General features: G+C 48.9%; 1 protein-coding gene across 1 annotated transcript in view; it reads right to left on the bottom strand.

Annotated features, from left to right (window-relative positions):
• Positions 1 to 21583, bottom strand: part of LOC146832966 (adenylate kinase isoenzyme 1-like) — a 518078-nt gene that overhangs the window by 82687 nt on the left and 413808 nt on the right. Inside the window, exon 3 of the mRNA XM_085600031.1 lies at positions 161 to 277. Within this exon, the coding sequence (XP_085456157.1) occupies positions 161 to 277 (117 nt within the window). The remainder of the gene's footprint in view (positions 1 to 160; positions 278 to 21583) is intronic.

The following is a 21583-nucleotide window of genomic DNA, read 5'->3' as shown; positions in this document are numbered from 1 at the left end:
AGGATGTAGCTTACCAAACAAAAGAGGATTGAGATGAGATTAATTGTATGATGTTTGACAGATGACAGGAGGCTCACAAAGGTTTTCAGTTATTGCGACAGATATTCATTCAATATACAGCTATCTATCTAGTAAGCTCGGAGTACTCGAGTGTACTTACCATTCTTTCAAACTCCTGAGCCTGGCCGACTTCTCTGGGGAACCCATCTACCAGGAAACCCTTTGAGGCCTCTGCTTTAGTTAGTAGGGCATCCTTGAGCACCGTCATGACGATATCCTGTACAACATGAAAATATTACATTTCAATGAATGCCTTCTCTCAAAACCAAAACGCGTCCCTAAATACTGCAGGACTGACAAATTGTGTGCCATGCTGCAGCACTGCCCTTTGTCAGTCTGGGGTTAAGGAACAGCTTACTTGCTACTGTTCACCATCATGAAATCTTCATACATTTTATAAAGAACAAATATTTCAACCCCACCATGTAAGATGCCGGAACACCTGTTCCGAAGAGAAGCTACACTCACAAAATAAAGATTTTACATAATATCATGTTGCCTATCTAAAAACAAGTTGTGACTTTATTTGGAAGGAAAAATAAATAAACGATATCGCTTATTTAATAACACTTTGTTCATCTTTTCAATTAATGAAGAAACGTCGGCTGTGTGACTACATAGGGAGCATCCTCGCCAACAAAGAATGTACAAGTGTCCGGCTGCCTCATTAATCGTGAAGCAGCAATCGAAAAAACTAATTGCATTTGGCCTTTACATCCATTTTTCTTTATTATATAGAGCAGGGAATTGTTCAGCTGCATTCAACGTACTATCCTTATATTAAAATCTTTTCTTTTTAGAGATACCATTTACTTTTCGTAAGATCTTCCATACATCCTCTAGATGGTTATTTTTACAAGATCTCATCTCATGGTGAAATAGTATCAAGACATTTTACTCATACCATTACTCTGACCTTTTACGATGGCTAGTTGCTCGTGAGTGGGAGAAATGAGTGCATGACTTGCTGGCCATTGCATGTGCTGAGGTCGTTTTTAATATCGAGAAAGCAATATTGAGATACCTTAATATCATAGCCTAAATATTGAGAACCAAAATATCCAGGAAGTAAGTGAATATATGTAAGTATAGAGTTATTGTTCTTAACTTCACATCAACGTACCTTGACTATATACATTAGGTACAGACAATCTATACATACTGACATATTAATATTGTGATGCTCAATATTGTGGCTACCATATTAAGGCATCTCGATATTGCCCAATTGATATTCAGTACCTACACCATGTGATGATGAAAACAGAAAAAGGCTAACATAGGAAACGTTTTGGCAGGGGGGCTGAACTTTCCATTCTTCCTTCAATGGTCACCGAACTACCATACTCCCAATAGCGACTGAAGGATTCTGTTGCCATCCATGCATCTCCACATCTTCTTGTGGAAAACCATTAAGGCTGCGACATTCAAAGATGCACATAACTTGTTATAGAGTGTCTCAACGTTGGGGGTTATTTTCACCATTAATATGTCACAGAGGCACATTAAAATGGAATAAAAGTATCTGCCTAAGGTGACAACTTCATTTGGGGGGCAGAGGGGTTGGGAGGAGGAGTGGCCTCAAATTTAACCTTTAGAAAAAAATTGCATTTAAGATCTTACATATGTAAACCTCTTTTTTAATTCCCTGCTGAAAAGGTTATTCAGATATTCAGGCTTCAAGGGCCAATGGGAAGCCTAATTCTTATTAGAACTCTAATCGAGGAATCCATCTGGGACTGACATTAAATCTGCCTTCTCACAGGCAATGTGTATGCATATTTCTCTGTGCACGAGCACATTAACCTCAAGGAAGCATTACTGAAATACCCATTTAATGATGAAAGTACCACTGAACAGCTAGATAGAACCAAATCTATGAAAAGATTCTGGACAGAATGAGCACCATTCCTAGAACTTTAGCCCTGCAATGCCTTAAGAAAGCATTCCTATGCACGATTCCGAATATAGAGAAGATTCTCAGGCCATGTTTTCATAGCATATGTTACTCTCTATCGCTATTCACAGCTGAAGTATGCCTTTCCAAAGAATGCGGTCCTGAATCAGTAGCCCTCCATCCTCACAATACTCCAGAGTCCAAAAAATGTTATGTTAATGCCAGCTGGCTTGTGAATAGTAGTAACGTTTACTCTCTCCCACTTAGTCTAGAGGGCATTTGGCACTCTTTATGCTCTGAGAAGTCCTAATGTTTAATTTGCAGTGGCAGCTGATGCTGAATAAGGAATATCATTTGGCGCATATTGCAACAACTATTCTTACGTTTGGACAACAATATTCGTTAATGTGAAGTGCTCAGGAGGACTGCACTAATGCTGTAATTTGCTACTTTCACAACGGAGTTAAAAAACGGAAGGCTTGGCTGTCGGATTGGGGTCTGAAAGATGAGGTCTGCTACCAGGAGTAATCTTTGTTCCTCTGCTATCCACCTGTGACTAATAGGTGAATGTGTCAGGATGAAGCAAGGCCACCTTTACTCCTTCAGTCTTCCCGATAAAACCTTTTTTCTCCTCTAACTTTTTGTTTAAAATCATCAGATATTCGTAGAATTCTGTGAGATTTAGTCATCTCTAACTTACATTTTGGACCTCATAGTTAGATATGTTGAATGAATGGCTTGGATTTTATTTATTCTACATTAATTTGACGGCGTAACAAGTCACAAGATATGGCAAACCAATTAGAAGACTGATCTTAAAAAGGCATCCACACTTACCCAGACCCTAACAGGGCCAACTATAAAACATCTGAAAAATGCATTTCTTACCCCCTGTTTAATTCAAAAGTGTTTTGGAATGTCTGAGATCAAAATCTGCATCTCAGGTCAACTTATGAGCACGGCGCTTCGCAATGTTCTGAGTCAGGGTGCAGAATCTCCCATCATCCTGAGTTCCAAACAGACTTTCATTGAGTACGAGCACAGATTGGCTGCTTTCTGGAGAAGCAGAACACTTTCACACATTGAAAGAAGGGCGTCCCGACAAAAGAATAACCAGCATGAGAAATGCAATTTTTACCGCCATTATACCAGAAGGATTCAAATTTTGGGGTCAAATCAAACCCTCGTTTTCTCTGTAGAAATTACCTCATGTGAGGTGCCACGCCAACTCTTGCAGCAACGCATCGAGCATCAAAGTGAGACCAAAGGAAAGATAAGGTAAAACCGTGACCCCCACCCTCCCAGTAATCCCTCTGTGGGCAGAAGAGAACCATAATATCGGGAGTGCATTTTCACATGTCTTCTTTCTTAGTTACTGTTTTTCAATGACCCTCACGCCCCCATACAGGCAAATGTTGCACATAGGTGGCCTTCCAATTTTAGAAGTAGATTAGTTCCATTTGTTATGTTAGGTACTCACGTATTAGGGGGGCGTGCCTTTTCATAACTGGCTGCTAAACTTTGGAAAAGTTTGCCCCAGGAACACGAGAAGTCAGATTCGAAATTCCGGTCTAAAAAAGATTTGAAAATACTCCTTTTTAGCCTGGCCTTGGCGAAGGTAAGGACATTCCTATTGGTGAGCGCTGGGACGCATACCTGAAGCAGCTGTTCGCGCATTAGAAATACTATTTTATTCATTCATTCAGTGGCTCCCCAGATGAGCACAGTAGCGAAGATACTCCTTTTCCATATGGAATGTCTTGTCCACCTTTCTATAAACCTTTTCAACGGGCAAAGCTTTGGACACAACACTGCTATCAATTCATGCCCTGATTTCTGCAATACTTTTTAGGGTGAGCATCTGAAAACGCTATAAGGGGCTTAGAATGCTGCTTCTGCTGGCAATCAACCACTGTAAGCGGGACCATGTCACTGTGGCTCATAAAGCCTTGTACTGGTTCCTCGTCAAGGACTTGATATCTTTGAAAATTGCCTACCTGGCCATCAAGTGTTAGCATACTATTGGAGCTGGAACCCTAACACTCAAAATTTGCAACCGCGTCTGCTGGACAGTATTCAAAGTGCAGTTTGGTCACCCAAGACAGACAATAGCCACAGTTAAAGGGAACCGTTGGGTTTTCTGTGACAGGAAACCAGTGGCAACTGGTTTTTGGCTGGGCTTCACCTGGACTTCGAGGGACATTGATCTCTATGGCCAAAGTCTCCCTACCATATTCATGGACCAAGGAGTGGCCCCAGGGAGACTCCAGTCAACCAGATCAGCACCCTCAGCATCTTCAGCATACTTTATCCCTTGCATCAGGACCACTTCATTGATGTCTATGGCGGTTTGCCCACAGAGCCTGGAAATGGACTGGAGTTTGCTTTGATGCAAGCCTGCTAAGCCTTTCTGGTCCTCTTGATTGCTCCCTGCCAGACTTGGTCACCCAAAGCGGGCTGGAGTAGCAAAACACAAATTTACAAAAGTTTTTCAAAAGTTTTCAAAGTAACCACTAACTGAGGTAGTTGCCAGTACTTGTTTGCATTTTGAGTAAAAAACAGTGAATCGTGATTTGTTTAAAAATCTATGGTGCACATGCATCAACATTCTGAAAAGCGATTCCTTAATAGCGAGAAATAAAGAATCGCTAATAAGGAATCGCATTCCGGAATGCATGAACAGATTCGGTATAATTTAGCGCTTCCTTAAAAATCGCTAATAATTATCGAAAACTCAATAGCGATTCCTTAAAATAAAGATTAGCAATTACCGAAATCGGTATTACCGAATTTGGTATTAGCGAGTTCGGAAATAGCGAATTCGCAAAAAACGGATCGCACAAGAAGCTGGCTGATGACATCACAACCAGGAAGTCATCCAGCCCATCCCTCATTCACTGCTCTGAGGAGCTCACAGGAGGAGGCAGAGCATACAGGCTGAGGCAAGAGACTTCACCCTCTGAACCCATCCACCCTACCTTCATCCAGGAAGGACAAGGATGCACCTGCCACTTCAGACACGCCCAGGAAGAGGAATAGAAAGTTCTCTGTTCGGGAAGCTGTCACTCAAGGTGCCCGAAGCTGAGAAGCGGAAGATTTGGCTTCGCAACAGGGAGAGGGTGAATGCTGTAGGAGTGACGCACTGCAGCATCGACGACCTTAAGAAGAGGTGGTATGACCTCAGGAAGAGGGCAAAGGAATGCATTGCCGAAAGGGTCAAGGAGGCAGCTGGCACAGGAGGGGGGCCACCCACAGTACCTGCCAACACTGCCCTGGAGGAGCTCGTTGAGGGGACCACTGAGCCAGAGGCAGTCGTCGGAGTGACCCAGATGGACACCTCCGGCGCAGCAACCACAGAACAAGGTAAGATGCATGCCTGCGCCTATACGCTGCGTATTGTATACCCATCCCCAATCCCCCCAGGTCAATCACAGTGCGCAGGGAGAAGTGCATAACACATATGCCCTCACATTAGTATTGCATCATGGGAGTCGTAGTCATGTTAGCCAAGTGTGCATGTATAATCACCAATGCACAATAAATTAGATCAGCAGTACAGGCCCAACAGAGTGTCAAATTATGTAATTTATTGTAGGAAATAAATGCTGAATGACAAACAGATGTAGTCACAAAATAAACAATGCACTGTTTCACACACAGATGCATCTCATGGGGAATCTGATGACAGTGAGCGCCTCATCATCTCCGAGACACCGGCAGATACCGATGGCGACACTCCGCAGGAAGATCAATCCCCACCACCACCAGCTACAATACCACCACCACCACCACCACCAGCGACAATACCACCACCACCACCACCACCACCAGCAGCGACAATACCACCAAGATGCAGGGCACATGTCCCCTCCCTGCAGGTGATGGATGCAGACCCGAGTCCAGCACTCACAAGTGCCCACAGTTAGACACGTGTCACAACGCCAACCCCACCACCAGCACGTGGCCGAGTCACACAGCGGCGCAGGTCCATGCGCAGTACTGCCGAGGGAGGCGACCAGCCAAGGAACATCTATGGTGGTGTAGAGGCCCAGATGCTGCGTGTTCAGCGCCTGCACGGGAGACACATGGGGACAATGAACCTCAATATCTCAAAACTCGCCAAACACATGTGCACTCTGACAGACGCTCTGCGGCACATGACCATAGTTGTGGCAGAGGGCAATCGGGACATAAGTCAAAACCTCCAGGAGATCACCCGTGCCATCCGAGCAGGACAACACAGCGAGCGCAGGAGGCATAGGCAGAACTTGCTCCATACCACTGCATCGACCAGGGCCATCACAAAGCTCTGCAATAGCACAGCGGTTTTGTCCCGCCGCTCCGTGTCACTGCAGATGGACCTCGGCCATTACTGTGGGGATGTGGCGAAGGCCTTAGGCCAGGTGACCACTGCAGTGGAACACTTGCAGTCAGGGACATTCAGTGGCAGCAACTTGGGAGGGGAGGAGGGCAGTGAGGCCGCATCCAGTGTGAGCAGCGAGTCGGTGCTGGAGACCTGCACCAGGAGGCGCAGTTCGCGCTGCTCCACAGCCACAGAGACACAGCGTGGTGAGGTAGAGGAAACACGTGACAGGAGGCTGGGGGTTCGTGGGAAACTCCACTAGACATTCAGTCCTGCATCTCTGACCATGGTGGTGTAACCATGGGCCACTTTCATTTTGCCTTAGCACTCCCGTGATGCCAACGGTTATGTTTTTTGCCACAATGTGTGGAAGCACTGTAATTTTGCATAGTAATGTTACATCACTTTCGCAAGTGCTCATGTGAAGTAAACAGTCGCACTCCAAAATATATAGTCATGGCTCATTCTTACCTGGCTCTGAAATGATGTTGTGTGATGTATGTCCGCCTCCTTTGACCTTCAGCTGTGTTTGGAACGTGTGACTGTCGGTGTTGTGCGGGTGGTTGGTCATCCCGATAACTGTCATTTCTGTCCACCTCTATGGGTATCCCCCTTCTGGTTGCAATGTTGTGCAGCATGGCACATACTGCTACAATCCTGCAGCAGGTGTCTGGTTTATATTGCAAAGCACCACCAGTCTTATGTAAGATCTGGAAGCGACTCTTCAGGATCCCGAATGTCCTCTCAATCACATTTCTTGTGCTAATATGTGCCGCGTTGTAGCGTTACTCCTGTGGTGTCGCTGGGTTGATGTAGGGGGTGAGGATATATTCCCGCAGGGCGTATGCACTGTCACCTACAGGGAGGAAGCAAAGGCTTAGCGGCAGTAATGATGATACGTGTGATACTGATGTTATGAATAGGTATGAGTACGTACCAAGCAGGAGTCCCTCTCCGAATTCTCCATTGAGCAGACGCCTGTGGATGCCACTGTGTCTGAATATATAGGAGTCGTGTGTGCTCCCTGGAAATTGTGCCACTATGTCCGTGATAATGTGCTTGGCATCGCACACGACCTGCACGTTGATGGAGTGATAGGACTTCCTGTTACGGAAGATGTACTCATTGGCTGAGGGGGGACAGATGGGGACATGCGTGCAGTCAATGCATCCTATGACATGGGGGAATTGGGCCACCTGGTAGAATTCCTGTTTGGTATGGTCCATCTGCCATGGGGTTGTGGGGAAGCTGATGTGGGTATGTATCATTGTCAGCATGGCACAATGAATTTACGGAAGAAGTGTGAAAGTGCGCTTTGTGATACGCCTCCCGCTACCGCTTTGACCCCCTGGAAACTTCCAGACGCCAGTAGGTGCAGGCTGCATAGGAACTGGACGTGCGCAGGAATGGCATTGGTCCTACGTGTCTGGTGCTGCAGTAGTGGTTCCAGGTCAGCAATTAGGCATTATCATGGCACGATTGAGACGGTACTTGTCATATACTTCATCCTCATTTTGGCCCAGCAATGTAATGCGCACTCTGAAAACCCTCTCCTGGATCCTCCTCCTGCGCTGTGCTGCAGCATTTATTCTCATCCTCCTTGCAAGCACGTAGAGAGCTGCCATTTTGTGAAAGGAAACGGGGTCTCCAGGCCCAGTTTTTAAGGCTTTCGGATTAATTACATCTGTGGTACACTTGGACGTTTTTTTTTTTTTGGGTGTCTGCTACTTTACCTCCTGGTTCTGATTCCCCTTATTCTGCTCATGCTAAATACCGATTTTGGAGATTTTCGGTATTTGCGATTTTTGATGCATTCTTTAGTGATTCTTTATTTGCTAATCGCTAATGCCAGGCGCTGTTTGTGTTTTCGGTATTGCCGATTCTTTAATTTGCGATTCTTTATTTTAACGGGGATTATTTTAGCGATTCTTTATTTTAACGGGGATTATTTTAGCGATTCTTTATTTTTTCGCTATTGGTGTTGATGCATTGGAATTGGTTGTTTGCCACTCGCTAACGGGAGATTTTAGCGACTCGGTATTTTTGCGAGGAGATTTTTGCTTGATGCATGTACCAGTATATCTCTAGGACCCTCTGGTTGATTTTGTTCGTTTGGGTGTCTAAAAATTCATAAAAATAAGATCTATTTTTATAAACAGATGTCGGATTTCTTTTGTGTCGCATTTCTTTCTTGTTAATTGTTTTGGTACTTCCAAATGATTTGCACTTGTTCCTTTGTTAAAGCCTGACTGCTCGAAGCCACAGGTACCAAGGGTTGAGCTAAGGTTTTGAAAACAAGCTTGACTGGACCCAAGACAGATTAGAGACTCTATTACATGGTGAGGTCGCAAAACTACACCATATATTAAATCACATTACCTCACAGCAGGAATCTGAATTTTAATAAATGCTGAGCTTTAAACACCTAACAATTAGCAGGTGCAATACACGCTGCAGAGTTCTCATCTAGTGAATATTCCCGAGGCATCAGACAGGACCCGGAAACTTTAAAGCACTACTTGTGCATGCCAGTAGATGGCATGGTTTGGCCCTGCACCAACGTTATTCTGTTCTTTACTAAATATATGTGCCACCAATATGTGCTGGTGTTTGTTGCTTTCTTTGCACACCTCCAAAAATGGATCTTTAGCTTTTCCTTGTTGTTCAAGATCTATTTTTTCATCAAAAATGTTACCAGTGTCCAAAGGAAAATGTCACCCCCTAAGACAACATGGTTCAAATCCTGTAGGCAATGTCGTTAAACAGATGTCTGTGATGGAAGTGTGTCTTTGGTGCCTGGGGTTGCAGCACAACTCCAGTGTCCAGTTTGTGTCCAGTCTGAAGGCCACACAGAACCGCAGGCCAAAATTTACAGCACCAAATATAAGAAGACTCCACGTCGCAACTGGTCGTGGTCGAAAGGACATTCCTATTCCGTCTCAAGAAGTCAATCACGTTGCAGATCATCGTCGCAGTTGAAGTCTTCGGGTAATTCCAAGTAAATGCATAAGAAGTTTAAGCGGGAATCGTCCCCTTTCAGACTTCAGAGTGGATGCTGGGCATCAAAGTGCCTCCCACTCTCACTTCCAAACTCCATTGGAGTCAATTCCAAGTCTAGTCCCAGCACACCTTAAGTTCCAGAGTCCTGGCAATGTCGCAGCAAGTAGAGGCTTTCAGATAGGCCATGCCACTGCCAGTCCAAATCCACTAACCTGAATCCCAGGCTTCTGCAGAAGTGAAGATTGTCCACCAATGTCCGTCGGGACGACTTGCTCAACTCAATATCTGACCATGTCTAAGTTGAGACGGAGTCCCGAAGGGAAGGGGGGTTGGAATGAGACAGAAACAAAAGAAGATGCCTTCAAGTGCTGTGCTGTAGACTGGACTTCCTCTGGCAGGAGAAGGAACTGGTCGTATGAGGCATAGGAGGGGAGGATCCTGGGCTCACTGTTGTTGAGGAATTCCTATGAGTATTTTTCCATAAAAACAAACACAATCAATCCGCCTTATAATTGGATCAAGACAGCACTAACTATATATAGGGTTACATAATAGGTTTCCACCCAAAGTATTTATTCATTACGGTACCTCTTATGTGCAGACATATGGTGATTACTAGTCCTTTTCTTGGGAGGCTTTTCTAGGACAGGATTCTCTACCTTCTGGAAATTCTCTTTTTGCAAAGAAAGGAGAACACAACTATAGTCAGTGATTTCCCATTTACCACTGATCCCTCTACTTCAGTGCTACTACCTCGTAGTGCGATTCTGCACATCATCCGATGGTTTGTCCCCTAGGATCACTGGCTCCAATTAGAGTCTTAATAGGTGTTTTTGCAGACTTCCAAACGCTTCTCAAAACAATCGAGGAAAGTCTTTACTTTAAGAGCACATTCAAGTCCTGAGTTGTTTCTCAATACAACTCCTTCAAATATCACAGTTCAAGTTACAACCCCTCTAGGTATCATAAATTTTGTGCACAAACCTTGCATCCTTGTTTTCTGCTGTCGCAATCATTTAGGCTTGCTGCATTTGACTCTAATTGTGGTATCTTTGTCTTCCTTTTTAGGTCTCGCCTGAGCCAGCGCATGCGCTGCTCTGGCGAGACATTTAGTGAGTGGGCTTTAAAAAGCCGACCACAGCTTTTTGTATGACCTAGAGCGTGCGGTTAAGCGCACAGTAACGCGCATTCCTCGCATCGCTCGATCAGGCGCCATCTGGCTTCCTCCCGCTTGCTCTCCCAAGCGCGCGCTTCAACGCTCATCCCCCTACCCCACCACAGAGCGCGTCTCACGGCCGCGTGTCTTGCTTGCTTTGATTTAACCTTTATTACTTCACGTGCGGCCAATGCTTGTTGTTATTACATCCTGTCCCCCACCCCCTTTGCACCATCCACTTGCTGCTCTGTTTCCTGTCTACCCTCGTTCTTGCACGTCATGCTTGCTTTGATTTAAGCTTCATTACTTCACGCGCGGCCAATGCTTGTTGTTATTACGTCCTGTCCCCCACCCACTTTGCACCATCCACTTGCTGCTCTGTTTCCTGTCTACCCTCGTTCTCTGCCTCAACGTCACCACCTCTCTTTGCTGCATCCCTCACCATCACTAATTCCTCTTTGGATGGACTTCGCTCTTCAGTGCCACCTCCAATATCCCCTCCGCCTTCACTCTGCCCTGCTCCCTTTCTCCTTGCTCCCTTCATCTCCCCGCCCCTTCCCTCTGCTCGGAGCTTTTACTTGTCGCCCAATAAATCCATCGGAGTCCTTTCAGTTAACTCCCTCCTTTCTCCCCAGACAGAAGCGAGGCTGTTGCCTCCCGTGTCCACCTTGCCTGATGGCCGGGCCCCACCCCTCCGCCATTAATGAGATCAGCTCCACTGAGCAGGCCATTAAGGGGGCTGCACGGAGCCTGAAGGGGGCTCCTGCCGAGCGGCCCTTTTTCCTGACCCATTCACACGAGAAAAGTATCGCTTGGAGCCTAGTCTCTGTGATATTTAATTGAATAGTTTGTTGACATACTCTATAATTTAAATATATTGCATTTAAATGTACTTCTGTATTTACTTCACCTTCTCCTACCAAGACGAGTTTCAGTTTTGAACAAGCTATCAATAGATCAGTTACATAAATGGGTAGCCATCTAATTAAGTATATAAAAAGGTATATTATAGGGAAGCCCAGAAAGGTACCCTACCAGGAGCTACAATGTTTAATAGCTCAGCAACTTACACAGACTTAGTAATGGGACCCACAGAACACAGGCACAGCATCACTCAGCATCACCACAGCATCACGCAGCGCCACCACAGCATCACTCAGCGCCACCACAGCATCACTCAGCACCACCACAGAATCACTCAGCACCACCACAGAATCACTCAGCACCCCCACAGCATCACTCAGGGCCACCACAGCATCACTCAGGGCCACCACGGCATCACTCAGGGCCACCACGGCATCACTCAGCGCCACCATGGCATCACTCAGCACCATCACAGCATCACTCAGGGCCACCACAGCATCACTCAGGGCCACCACAGCATCACTCAGCACCACCACAGCATCACTCAGCACCACCACAGCATCACTCAGCACCACCACAGCATCACTCAGAAACAGGCAGAAACAAGTTGCCAGCATTGCAAGAACAAAAGAAAACTGAGGAAATGTTTTATTGTAAATACTTTTTTTTAATATGGTCGTTCAGTTGTACATAATGCCTTCTTGGTCATATATAAGGTAACAAAAATTCTTCTGACACTTTTTTATTAAAACTTTTCAGCAAGCTGCACAGCAGCCACACTTCTCTACAGCACAGCTTAAAGACATTGACAAAGTCAATAGCTCTGGCTAAACACTTATACGGCCCCAAAGGCGAGACCTATTGGCTATGCCAATGCTTGTTTCTTTAGGACCGGAGATGGATGCCAGCGTGAAGGGAGAAATTAGCAGACCGGGACAAGAATCGTCGTCACCTTTAATGGGTAAGTAACAAGGGAACCGTGGCTTCTTTGCCTTTTGGAGTTCTGAAGTCAAGCAGGACAGCAAGAGTCAGGGCACAGTATTTATACTACCTCAGCAGAGATTTTGGGAAGGGCGTGCCCATTTAAACATTCTATGCCAACCCTGCAGCAAGTAGGAGGCCTTTTCTTAACAACTCTGAGGAACTTAATAGACAGAATACAGACGGCCCCGGGGTATGAACAAGAGAACTATAGGAGATGCAGGGCCGCGGGGAATGGGACTTCCTAACCCAAATGGGAGGGGGCCTAAGTGTCAAATGGGGGTAGCAGTAGCAGAGACTGCACATGTGGCACAGATCATGACAGCCACGCATTTTCACCACTTTACCAGTTTCCTCTGGAGTGATTTCAGGTCCTAATGGTCTGCAGGGGCCCCCAGTTGGACTTTCACCGGCAAGTCAGCCTTAAGCACCATCTGTATTCCTTGAACTTGCATTGATTTTAGCACCGGCTCTGGTGCCAACTTCAGTTCTGGCGTTACCACCTGTGCTGATACCCTTTGCATAGATGCTGATGCTTTCAGGAGACGATTTACAGCCCATTTTGCTATCCGACTCTGAGCAGAATCCATCACTACCTCAACCGAGGCTACGCCTGGTCCCAATCGGCATGTAGTCAACAGGTAATCCTTCCAATTCTGACACTTTGACCTTACCAGTGGCAGGGCCACAACTGCACAATCTTTGTGCCACTGATTTGGGTAATGACAATTAAGATGAACAGCATCATTATATTCCACAATATGATGAGGAAAACTGGTTGGTATGAAGAGTTCCAATTGGCCAGTGGTCGAGATACTTCAATACTGGCCTTGTATCCCCCACCAGTCCTGCTATGAAAGAAAGTGGCTTCTTCACAGTCGTTTGCCTTCCCTATCAAGCCGCCTGATCGAGAGTCTAAACAGGTAGAGACATTTGGCAAATGTATTTTCTCCTCTACAAGCCTCTTTTCTAAGATTTGTAAATTCAAGAGTAGTTCTGTTGAACAAGTTACTTACCTTCGGTAACAATATATCTGTAAGAGACATAGATTAGTTATAGATTCCTCACCTGTAGAATTACTCCCAGGCGTCAGACTTGATCCGGAGAATTTTTCGTCAGCAGTACCCCTGCGCGTCGAAAGGTGGCGACGGTTGGCTCCACGTTAGTCGTTGGCATCGCGGTCGCCGGGATGACGTTGCGGTAGCTACTTAGATGCCGCCCTCACGCACTGACGTCAGTTCTTTTACATGACATTCCACGCCAGAGGCACAGAGCCATGCAAGACACTGACCACTGGTGCACAAAACTTGGGCCGTGAAAGGGATTCCCTGACCCTAAAAGTCAGTTTGCAGAACGGGGAGGATGGGTGGGGCGGTAAGGAATCTATAACTAATCTATGCCTCTTACAGATATATTGTTACCGAAAGTAAGTAACTTGTTCATCTGAAAGACACAATTAGTTATAAATTCCTTACCTGTAGAATAGATACCCCAGCAATACCAACCCCGGAAATGGGTCTGCAAACCAAGTTCACGCCAGAAAGTCCTGGAGAACAGAACGGCCAAAGAAGCCATCCCTCCAGACTTGGCTGTCCAGGCAGTAGTGTTTTGTGAACATGCGCAGAGATGCCCACGTAGCTGCCTGACAGATTTCATTGAGGGGGACTCCCTGTCCCAAAGTAGTGGTACCAGCTTTCGCCCTGGTGGAATGGGTGCGCAGTCCCACTGGAAGCTCCTTCTTTGCCAAAGAGTAGCAAGCTTTAATGCACAAAACGACCCACCTAGAGATGGTACGTTTGTGCACAGTCTGACCTTTTTTGCCCCCCACATAGCCAACAAAGAGCTGGTCTTCCACCCGGAACTGCTTGGTGCAATCCAAATAAAATGAAAGCGCACGTTTTGGATCCAGACGGTGGAGCCTCTCTTCTTCCTTAGAAGGATGCGGAGGCAGAAATAAGGTGGGCAAAGTGATGGTTTGACAAATGTGGAAAGAAGTAACCACTTTGGGAAGAAAAGTGGGTCAAGTTGGAAGGACAACCTTGTCTGGATGAACTGCCAGAAAAGGAGGTTTTGAAGAAAAAGTCTGGAGCTCGCTCACCCTGCAAGCAGAGGTGATGGCAACCAGAAAGACAGTCCTTAAAGTGAGGAGTCTGCGAGGACAGTTATGTAGCGGCTCAAAGGGAGTACACATAAGAGAAGTAAGAATCAAGTTCAAGTCCCACTGAGGCATTACGAAGAGAACAGGAGGAAAAAGATGAGTAAGGCCCTTAAGAAAGCGATTTACAACAGGGGACTTGAAAAGAGAAGACTGATCAGGAAGCCTAAGAAAGGCTGAAATGGCTAAGAGATAGCCCTCAAAAGTGCCCAGAGCAGAGCCATGCTGGTCCAAAGAAAGTAGGAACAAGAGAACCTCAGAAAGAAGGGCAGAAAGGGGATCCACAGCCTTTGATGTGAACCATGCCACAAATTTGTTCCATCTACAGGCGTATACCGTCTTAGTGGAGGGACACCTGGCTGCCATGATAAAATCACAGACTTCGGGAGGAAGGTCGAAGGCTATCAACTGTCGCCGCTCAATCTCCACGCAAGGAGGTGAAGGCTGGACAGGGTCGGGTGGAGGACCGCTGATGCTGCGATAGAAGATCCTCCCGAAGAGGCAGTCTGATCGGATGATCGATGGCCATGTGTAAGCTCAGGATACTAGACTCTTCATGCCCAATCCGGAGCCACAAGAATAACTTGGGCCCGGTTGCGCTTGATCTCCTTCAGCACTCTGGGCAGAAGTGGTATAGGCGGAAAGGCGTACAGAAGACCGCAACTCCACTCGCGACGAAAAGCGTCGCCTAGCGAGTGCTGCCTTGGAAATTCCAACGCGCAGAATTGCTGACATTGCGCATTCTCTTCGGTGGCGAATAGATCTAACCAAGGCTCTCCCCACTGCTGAAAGAGACCTTGCACCACCTCCTAGTGAAGACGCCATTCGTGATCCTTCATGCACCTGCGGCTGAGTTCATCCGCCCTAGCGTTCAGTGAACCTGTCAGGTGTTGAACCACCAGGGATATGCCCTGATGTTCCAGCCATGTCCAAAGGCGGAGAGCCTCTTAACATAAGGTCCACGACCCCACCCCGCCCTGTTTGTTGCAGTACCATATGGCGGTGGTGTTGTCTGTGAACACCTGCACTAACCTCCCCCTGAAAGAGGGAAGGAATCCCTTTAGTGCGAGACGAATCGCCCGAAGCTCCAGAAGGTTGCTATGGAGTACGGACTCCGCCGGAGACTAGAGGCCTCTGATCTCCGCCTCTCCCATGTGGCCGCCCCACCCCAGCAGTGATGCATCTGTCACCACTGTACACTCTGGTTGGGGAAGGGAGAGGGCTCTGCCGTTGACTCAATCCTGGTTCGTTAGCCACCGCTGCAATTGGCGTGCAGTGCCCTCCGAGATTTGGATGCAATCAGAAAGATTCCTCTTATGCTGTGCCCACTGGAACTTCAGGTCCCAGTGCAGAGCCCGCGTCTGCCACCTGACATGGTTCACCAGCAGGATGCAGGAGGCCACGAGGCCCAGTAGCCTCAGGGTCATTCTATCCAAAACCCGGGATACAGGCTGAAAGATCGGAATCATAGCCCGAATATCCCGGACTCGCTGCTCGGGAGGATAAGCCCAAAACTGCGCTGTGTCCAGAACTGCTCCGATGAAAAGGAGCTTCTGAGAGGGAATCAGGTGCGACTTCGGCACATTGATGGTGAACCCCAGCGAATGCGAGAGGTCGGACATAGTCTGGAGGTGGGAGACGATGCCTGGGGCGAGCCCGCCTTCAACAGCTAGTCGTCGAGATAGGGGAAGACTGGAACTCCTGATCTGCGCAGATAAGCTGTGACCACTGCCATCACTTTCGTGAACACCCGAGGGGCTGGTAAGGCCGAAGGGGAGCACGGTAAACTGAAAGTGCTCGTGGCCTACCGTGAACCGTAGGTAACGCCGATGGGCGGGCAGGATGGGATGTGAAAGTAAGCGTTCTGCAAGTCCAAAGCTACCATCCAGTCTCCAGGGTCGAGAGCAGAAAGGACCTGAGCGAGGGTCAACATTTTGAACTTCTCCTTCCGGAGGAAGCGGATGACGTTCCGGGGATCCAAGATAGGACGCAGGCCCTTGTCCTTCTTGGACACCAGAAAGTAGTGGGAATAACAACCACAACCTACTTCTGGGGCAGGAACGTGCTTGATGGCTCCCTTGACCAAGAGAGCCATAACTTCCTGTTGGAGAGGGCCAAGTGATCATCCGAGATGCGATGGTACTGAGGTGGCATGAATGGAGGGGTAGTCTCAAAGGGGAGGGAGTAGCCCCTTCGGACTATCTGCAAAATCCACCTGTCCAACATGATGAAGCGCCAGTGGGAGAGGTGATGGCGAATCCTGCCGCCCACTGGCGATTGGTGGCCCTGAAAGGTCGGACTAGGAGGGTTTGGAGGCTGCTGGAGAGGGAGCGGTGGTGGACTGGCCCGCTCGCTGGTCTCCGGCCGTGCACAAGCTGGACAGCTTGCTCCGGCCTGTGGCCCTGGGTGGGACGTGGCGGGCACCCCTTCCGTAGGCCACAAAAGGGGCGAAAAGCAGATTGCGCAGGGCGGGTAGAGAGGCCCAAGTACTTGGCCGTAGCCCGGGAGTCCTTGAAGTGTGTTGTCTGCTTTGTTGCCAAACAGGCAACGGCCATCAAAAGGCATGTTCAGCAAGGTAGCATGGACATCCCCGGGAAGATCAGTCAACCTCAGCCAGGCATAGCGTTGAAGGGCCACCGTAGTTGAAATTGTCCTGCCTAGCGAGTCGGCGGTGTCCAGTCCACACCTGATGGTAAACTTGGCAGCATCTCTCCCCTCGGCGACTGCACGGGAGAGCACGGCCCGGCCTCCTCCGGGCACTGTGGCAGTACCTGCGCTACGGTATCCTACACAGAGTGGGTGTAACGGCCCAACAGACATGCGGTGTTCACCGACTGCAGTCCCAAGCTGGAGGAAGAAAACATCTTTCGAAGATGGTCCAGCTTTTTGGATTCCCTATCAGGTGGTGAGTTAGGGAATGCGCCTTTGGAAGTAGAGGCTTGGATCACCAAGCTCTCAGGGGTGGGGTGTTGGGAGAGGAAAGAGGGGTCGCCCGGAGCCGGGCGGTGGCGTCGGGCAATCATCCTAGCCACAGGAGCCTCTGTGTTGGGCCTGGACCAGGTTCCCAAAAGGATGTCAGTAAGGGCTTCATTAAAAGGCAGCAGGGGTTCCGAAGAGGCGGCTGCCGGTTGAAGTACCTCCGTCAGGAGATTCGTCCTGATCGCCACTGTAGGTAGCTTGAGGTTGAGGGCCTCAGCCGCCCGACGCAACTGCCTATGAAGCACCCTCCTCTGTAGCCATGGTAGGAAGAGACAGCATGCCAAGGTCTGGGGAGGTATCCAGACCACTGGCGTCCCCCAACTCCTCTCTCCATTACGGTTCATCCAACTAGTCAGCTAAAGGGTCTACAGACCCCTCCCAGTCCTCCTCACCCTCCTCTGGTTGGCAATCTTGCCTGTCGGGAACACCAGGGTAGAACAGAGGTACAAAAATACCGATCAGCGACGGATCCAGCGTCGGTTGCGTCGGTCCGGCTCCGTGTCCAAATCAGGGTGATTGGCCGGGGTCCACGCCGGCTGGGGACACAACTGGCGTCAGCTGCGGATGTGGTGCCGGTGGAATCTCTACCGGGGGAGGCGTTACAAGGGCGACCGGTGCCGATCCGGATCCAGGCCTAGATCCATGGGAACCCTGTGGTGCCGGGGCCGGAGCCGCTGACGTCGAAGGACCAGGGTCCCCAGCGGAGTCCGTGGGGCCCAAAGGTGCGCTGGCGGAGTCGGGCAGCCCAAAGATAGCATGCATCGCTTCGTAGAAACTCCTAAGCTGGGCATGGGTCGCTCCGGCTCCCGGAAAGGGAGGGAAACTCTGAGTCGACCCTTCAGGCTCCGCACGCGAGACGGGCACCGTCCGCATCCCTCATTGTCTCGGCCGATGGACGGGGAGAAGTCGAAGAGCAACAATGCTTCTTCAACTTCTTCTTGTGCTTCGACTTACCTGAGGAGTGCGAAGACTTCAAGGACGAGTGGTGGTGACTCCGCAACCGGTCCCTCGACTGCCCACGCAACCAGGACCTCGAACAGCGCGGAGCGGACAGCCGGGCCTCGAGAAGCTTTCGGGACCGCTCCCGCAAAGACTTTGGATTCATGGGCAGGCAGTCGGAGCAGGACTTGGGATCATGGTCGTGCTCCAGGCACCACAGGCACACGGGGTGCGGGTGCGTAACCGACATCAGCTTGCGACAGGTGTCACAAGCCTTGAAGCCGGGCCGAGGACGACAGGACATCCCTGCGTGCACCAGGAGTCGATAGACACAAAAAACCGTGTCGACAAAAGTCGCAAAAAAGTCAGTCAAAAAGTGACTGGCGGTATACCTCTCTACGGATCTTCGCTGGCTGGTGCGGAAAAAGAACTGACGTCAGCCCGCGAGGGTGACGTCTAAGTAGCTACCGCCATGTCATCCCGGCGACTACAAAGCCAACGACGAACGCGGAGCCGACCGATGCCACCTTTCGACGCGCGGATGTACTGCTGACGAAAAATTCTCTGGATCCAGTCTGACGACCTTGGTCATGGAAGGCTTTGTAGGCGTAGGTCAGGAACCTGAATTGGCTTTTTTTCTGAATGGGCAGCCAGTGGAGGTCTTTTAGGTGCTGGGTGATGTGGGTCCTCTTTGGCATGTTGAGAATCAGCCTGGCTGCTACGTTCTGGATCGTCTGGAGTCTCCTCATGAGTTCAGTAGTGGTGCGTGCATAAAGTGCGTTGCCGTAGTCCAGCCGGCTGGTGAAGAAGGCCTGCATCACAGTTCTCCTGATGCTGATGGGGAGCCAATTGAAGACTTTGCGAAGAATGTGGAGTGTGTGGAAGCAGGCTGAGGAGATAACGCTGACCTGTCATTTCATGAAGTGTTTGCTGTCCAGGATGATGCCGAGGTTGCAAGCGTGGTCTTTCGGATTGGGGTGCGTCTGAGTTCCGATGGCCACCAGTAATCGTTCCAGAGGGAGCTGTGTTTGCCGAAGATCAGTACTTCAGTTTTGTCCGTGTTGAGCTTCAGGCAGTTGTTCTTCATCCAGGCTGAGACATTCTTCATACAGTTGTGGAAGTCGGTCTAATTAGTGGTAGGGTTCATGAGAGCGAGAAGACAAGCTGGGTCTCGTTGGCATAGCAGATGATGTTGCTGTTGTGGGTTTTGATGTTGTCTGTGAGTGGTGTCATGTAGATGTTGAAGAGAGTTGGGCTGAGGGATTAGCCTTGAGGGACATGGCAAATGGTGTGCTTGGGTTGAGAGGTACAGGAAAGGAAACAGATTCTCTGGGTGTGCCCCGTGAGAAAGGAAGCCATCCATTTGAGCATGTCATCTGTGATTCCGATCTGGCGTAGTTTATCGATGAGTGTGTGGTGAGAGATGGTGTCGAAGGGTGCGGAAAGGTTGAGTAGGATCAGGGCACTTGATTCTCCTCTGTCAAGTAGGGTGCGTATATCATCTGTTACGGCGATCAGGAATGCATCGGTGCTGTGATTGGCTCTGAATCCTGATTGTAAAGGGTCCAGCAGGTTGTTTCTCTCCAGGTGTTTGGTGAATATGTAGTTGATGGCCGTCTCCAGGACTCTGGCAGGAAATGGGAGCAGTGAGATGGGGTGGTAGTTCTGGAGCTCACTGGGGTCTGCAGAGGGCTTCTTGAGGATCAGTCTGACCTTTGTGTTTTTCCAGGCATCAGGGAAGGTGGCAATGGCGAGGGAGGTTTTGAGGATGGTGGTGAGCTGGCGGCTGATCTTGTCTCTTCCAGGGTTGAAAAGTACGTGTGGGTATTCTCCACAGTGGATGGAGTTCATTAGCGTGTTTGTGTTCGGTGTGCTGAGCTATTCCCATCTGGTAAGCGGGTGGTGGGCTGCAGTGGTCAATGGGTTGGGGCTCGAAGTTTCTGTAGATGGTTGCTATCTTGTTGTGGAGGTGGTCAGCCAGGGCGCCACAGATCTCCTGTGAGGAAGGGATCAAGTTTTCGATGGCTGACGGGCACGTGAACTCTCTGACGATGGTGAAGAGTTCCTTGGCTTGGTTGGGGCTGGTCTCGAGGCAGTGTGTCAGGGCCTCCTTTTTCACAGCTTTGAGCTGGCGGTGGTAGTTGTTGAGGGCCGACTTGAAGGTGGCTTGGTCAGTGTTGTTTCTGCTGATTCGCATTTGTGTTTTGACATGCTAACTTCCAGAGTGTACCAACTTGCTCGTTTGGGGATCAGTGTGTTCTAGCTGGTTTGGTGGGTACAACTCAGTCAGCAGCGGTTGTGATCCAAGTGTTGCAGTTCTCTACTGCCTGGTTCAGGTCTGTGGTGACGATGGGCTGGGTTATGCTGAGGGCATCGGTCCATTGATGCTGAGTCTCCTTGGTCCAGCTGCAGAAGTGGGCACTGTGGCGGTTGGGGGTGGTGTGGGGAGGTCCGGCGATGGTGAAGTGTACGATGGAGTGGTCCAATCAGATGAGTTCTGTGGTGAGGCTGTACTTGATTCTGTTGTGGGATGTGAAGACGGGGTCCAGCGTGTGTCCAGCTTTGTGAGTGGGGTCTGTGACTAGCTGCTTGAGGCCGATGTTGTACAATTGTTCCAGCAGGTGGGTGGAGTTGGTGTCGGTGGGGTTATCCAAGTGAAAGTTGAGGTCTCCCAGGAATACAAAGTGTTCGGATTCAATGGCGAGAAGGGTGATGAATTTAGCGATGGCATAGCTAACTCCAGTTCGAGGTTCTGGGGGTCGGTAGGTGAGAATACCTTTGATAGGAGTTTGTCGGTGCCAAGCTGGAAGTTCATGTGTTTCATAATCGGCGTGGTTTCGTCATCGGTGGTGATGCAGGTGATTGATTATTTTCATACAATGACGATGCCGCCCCGTGTCTGTTTGCACGGTCGCAGTGTTTCATCATATTGCCAATGGGTGTTGCGGTGACGATGTCCGGGGAGGATGACGGGGTGAGCCAGGTCTCTGTGATGAAGGTCACATCGGGGCGAGGGTGAAGATGGTGTCCCAGACTTTGGTGGCATGTTTGCAGAGTGAACTGCCGTCGATCAGGAGGCAGCTGAGTTGTTCTGGGGAGTTCTAAGTAGTCAGGGTGGAGTGTCGCTTGTTGCTGTGATGGTGCAGAATATAAAAAAGGATATGGAGAAAAAAGCACAATTACACCGGT

Source organism: Triturus cristatus, chromosome 4_2, assembly GCF_964204655.1.
Source record: "Triturus cristatus chromosome 4_2, aTriCri1.1, whole genome shotgun sequence".
Classification (NCBI taxonomy): Eukaryota; Metazoa; Chordata; class Amphibia; order Caudata; family Salamandridae; genus Triturus; species Triturus cristatus.
This window is presented reverse-complemented; position numbering and strand designations above follow the sequence as displayed.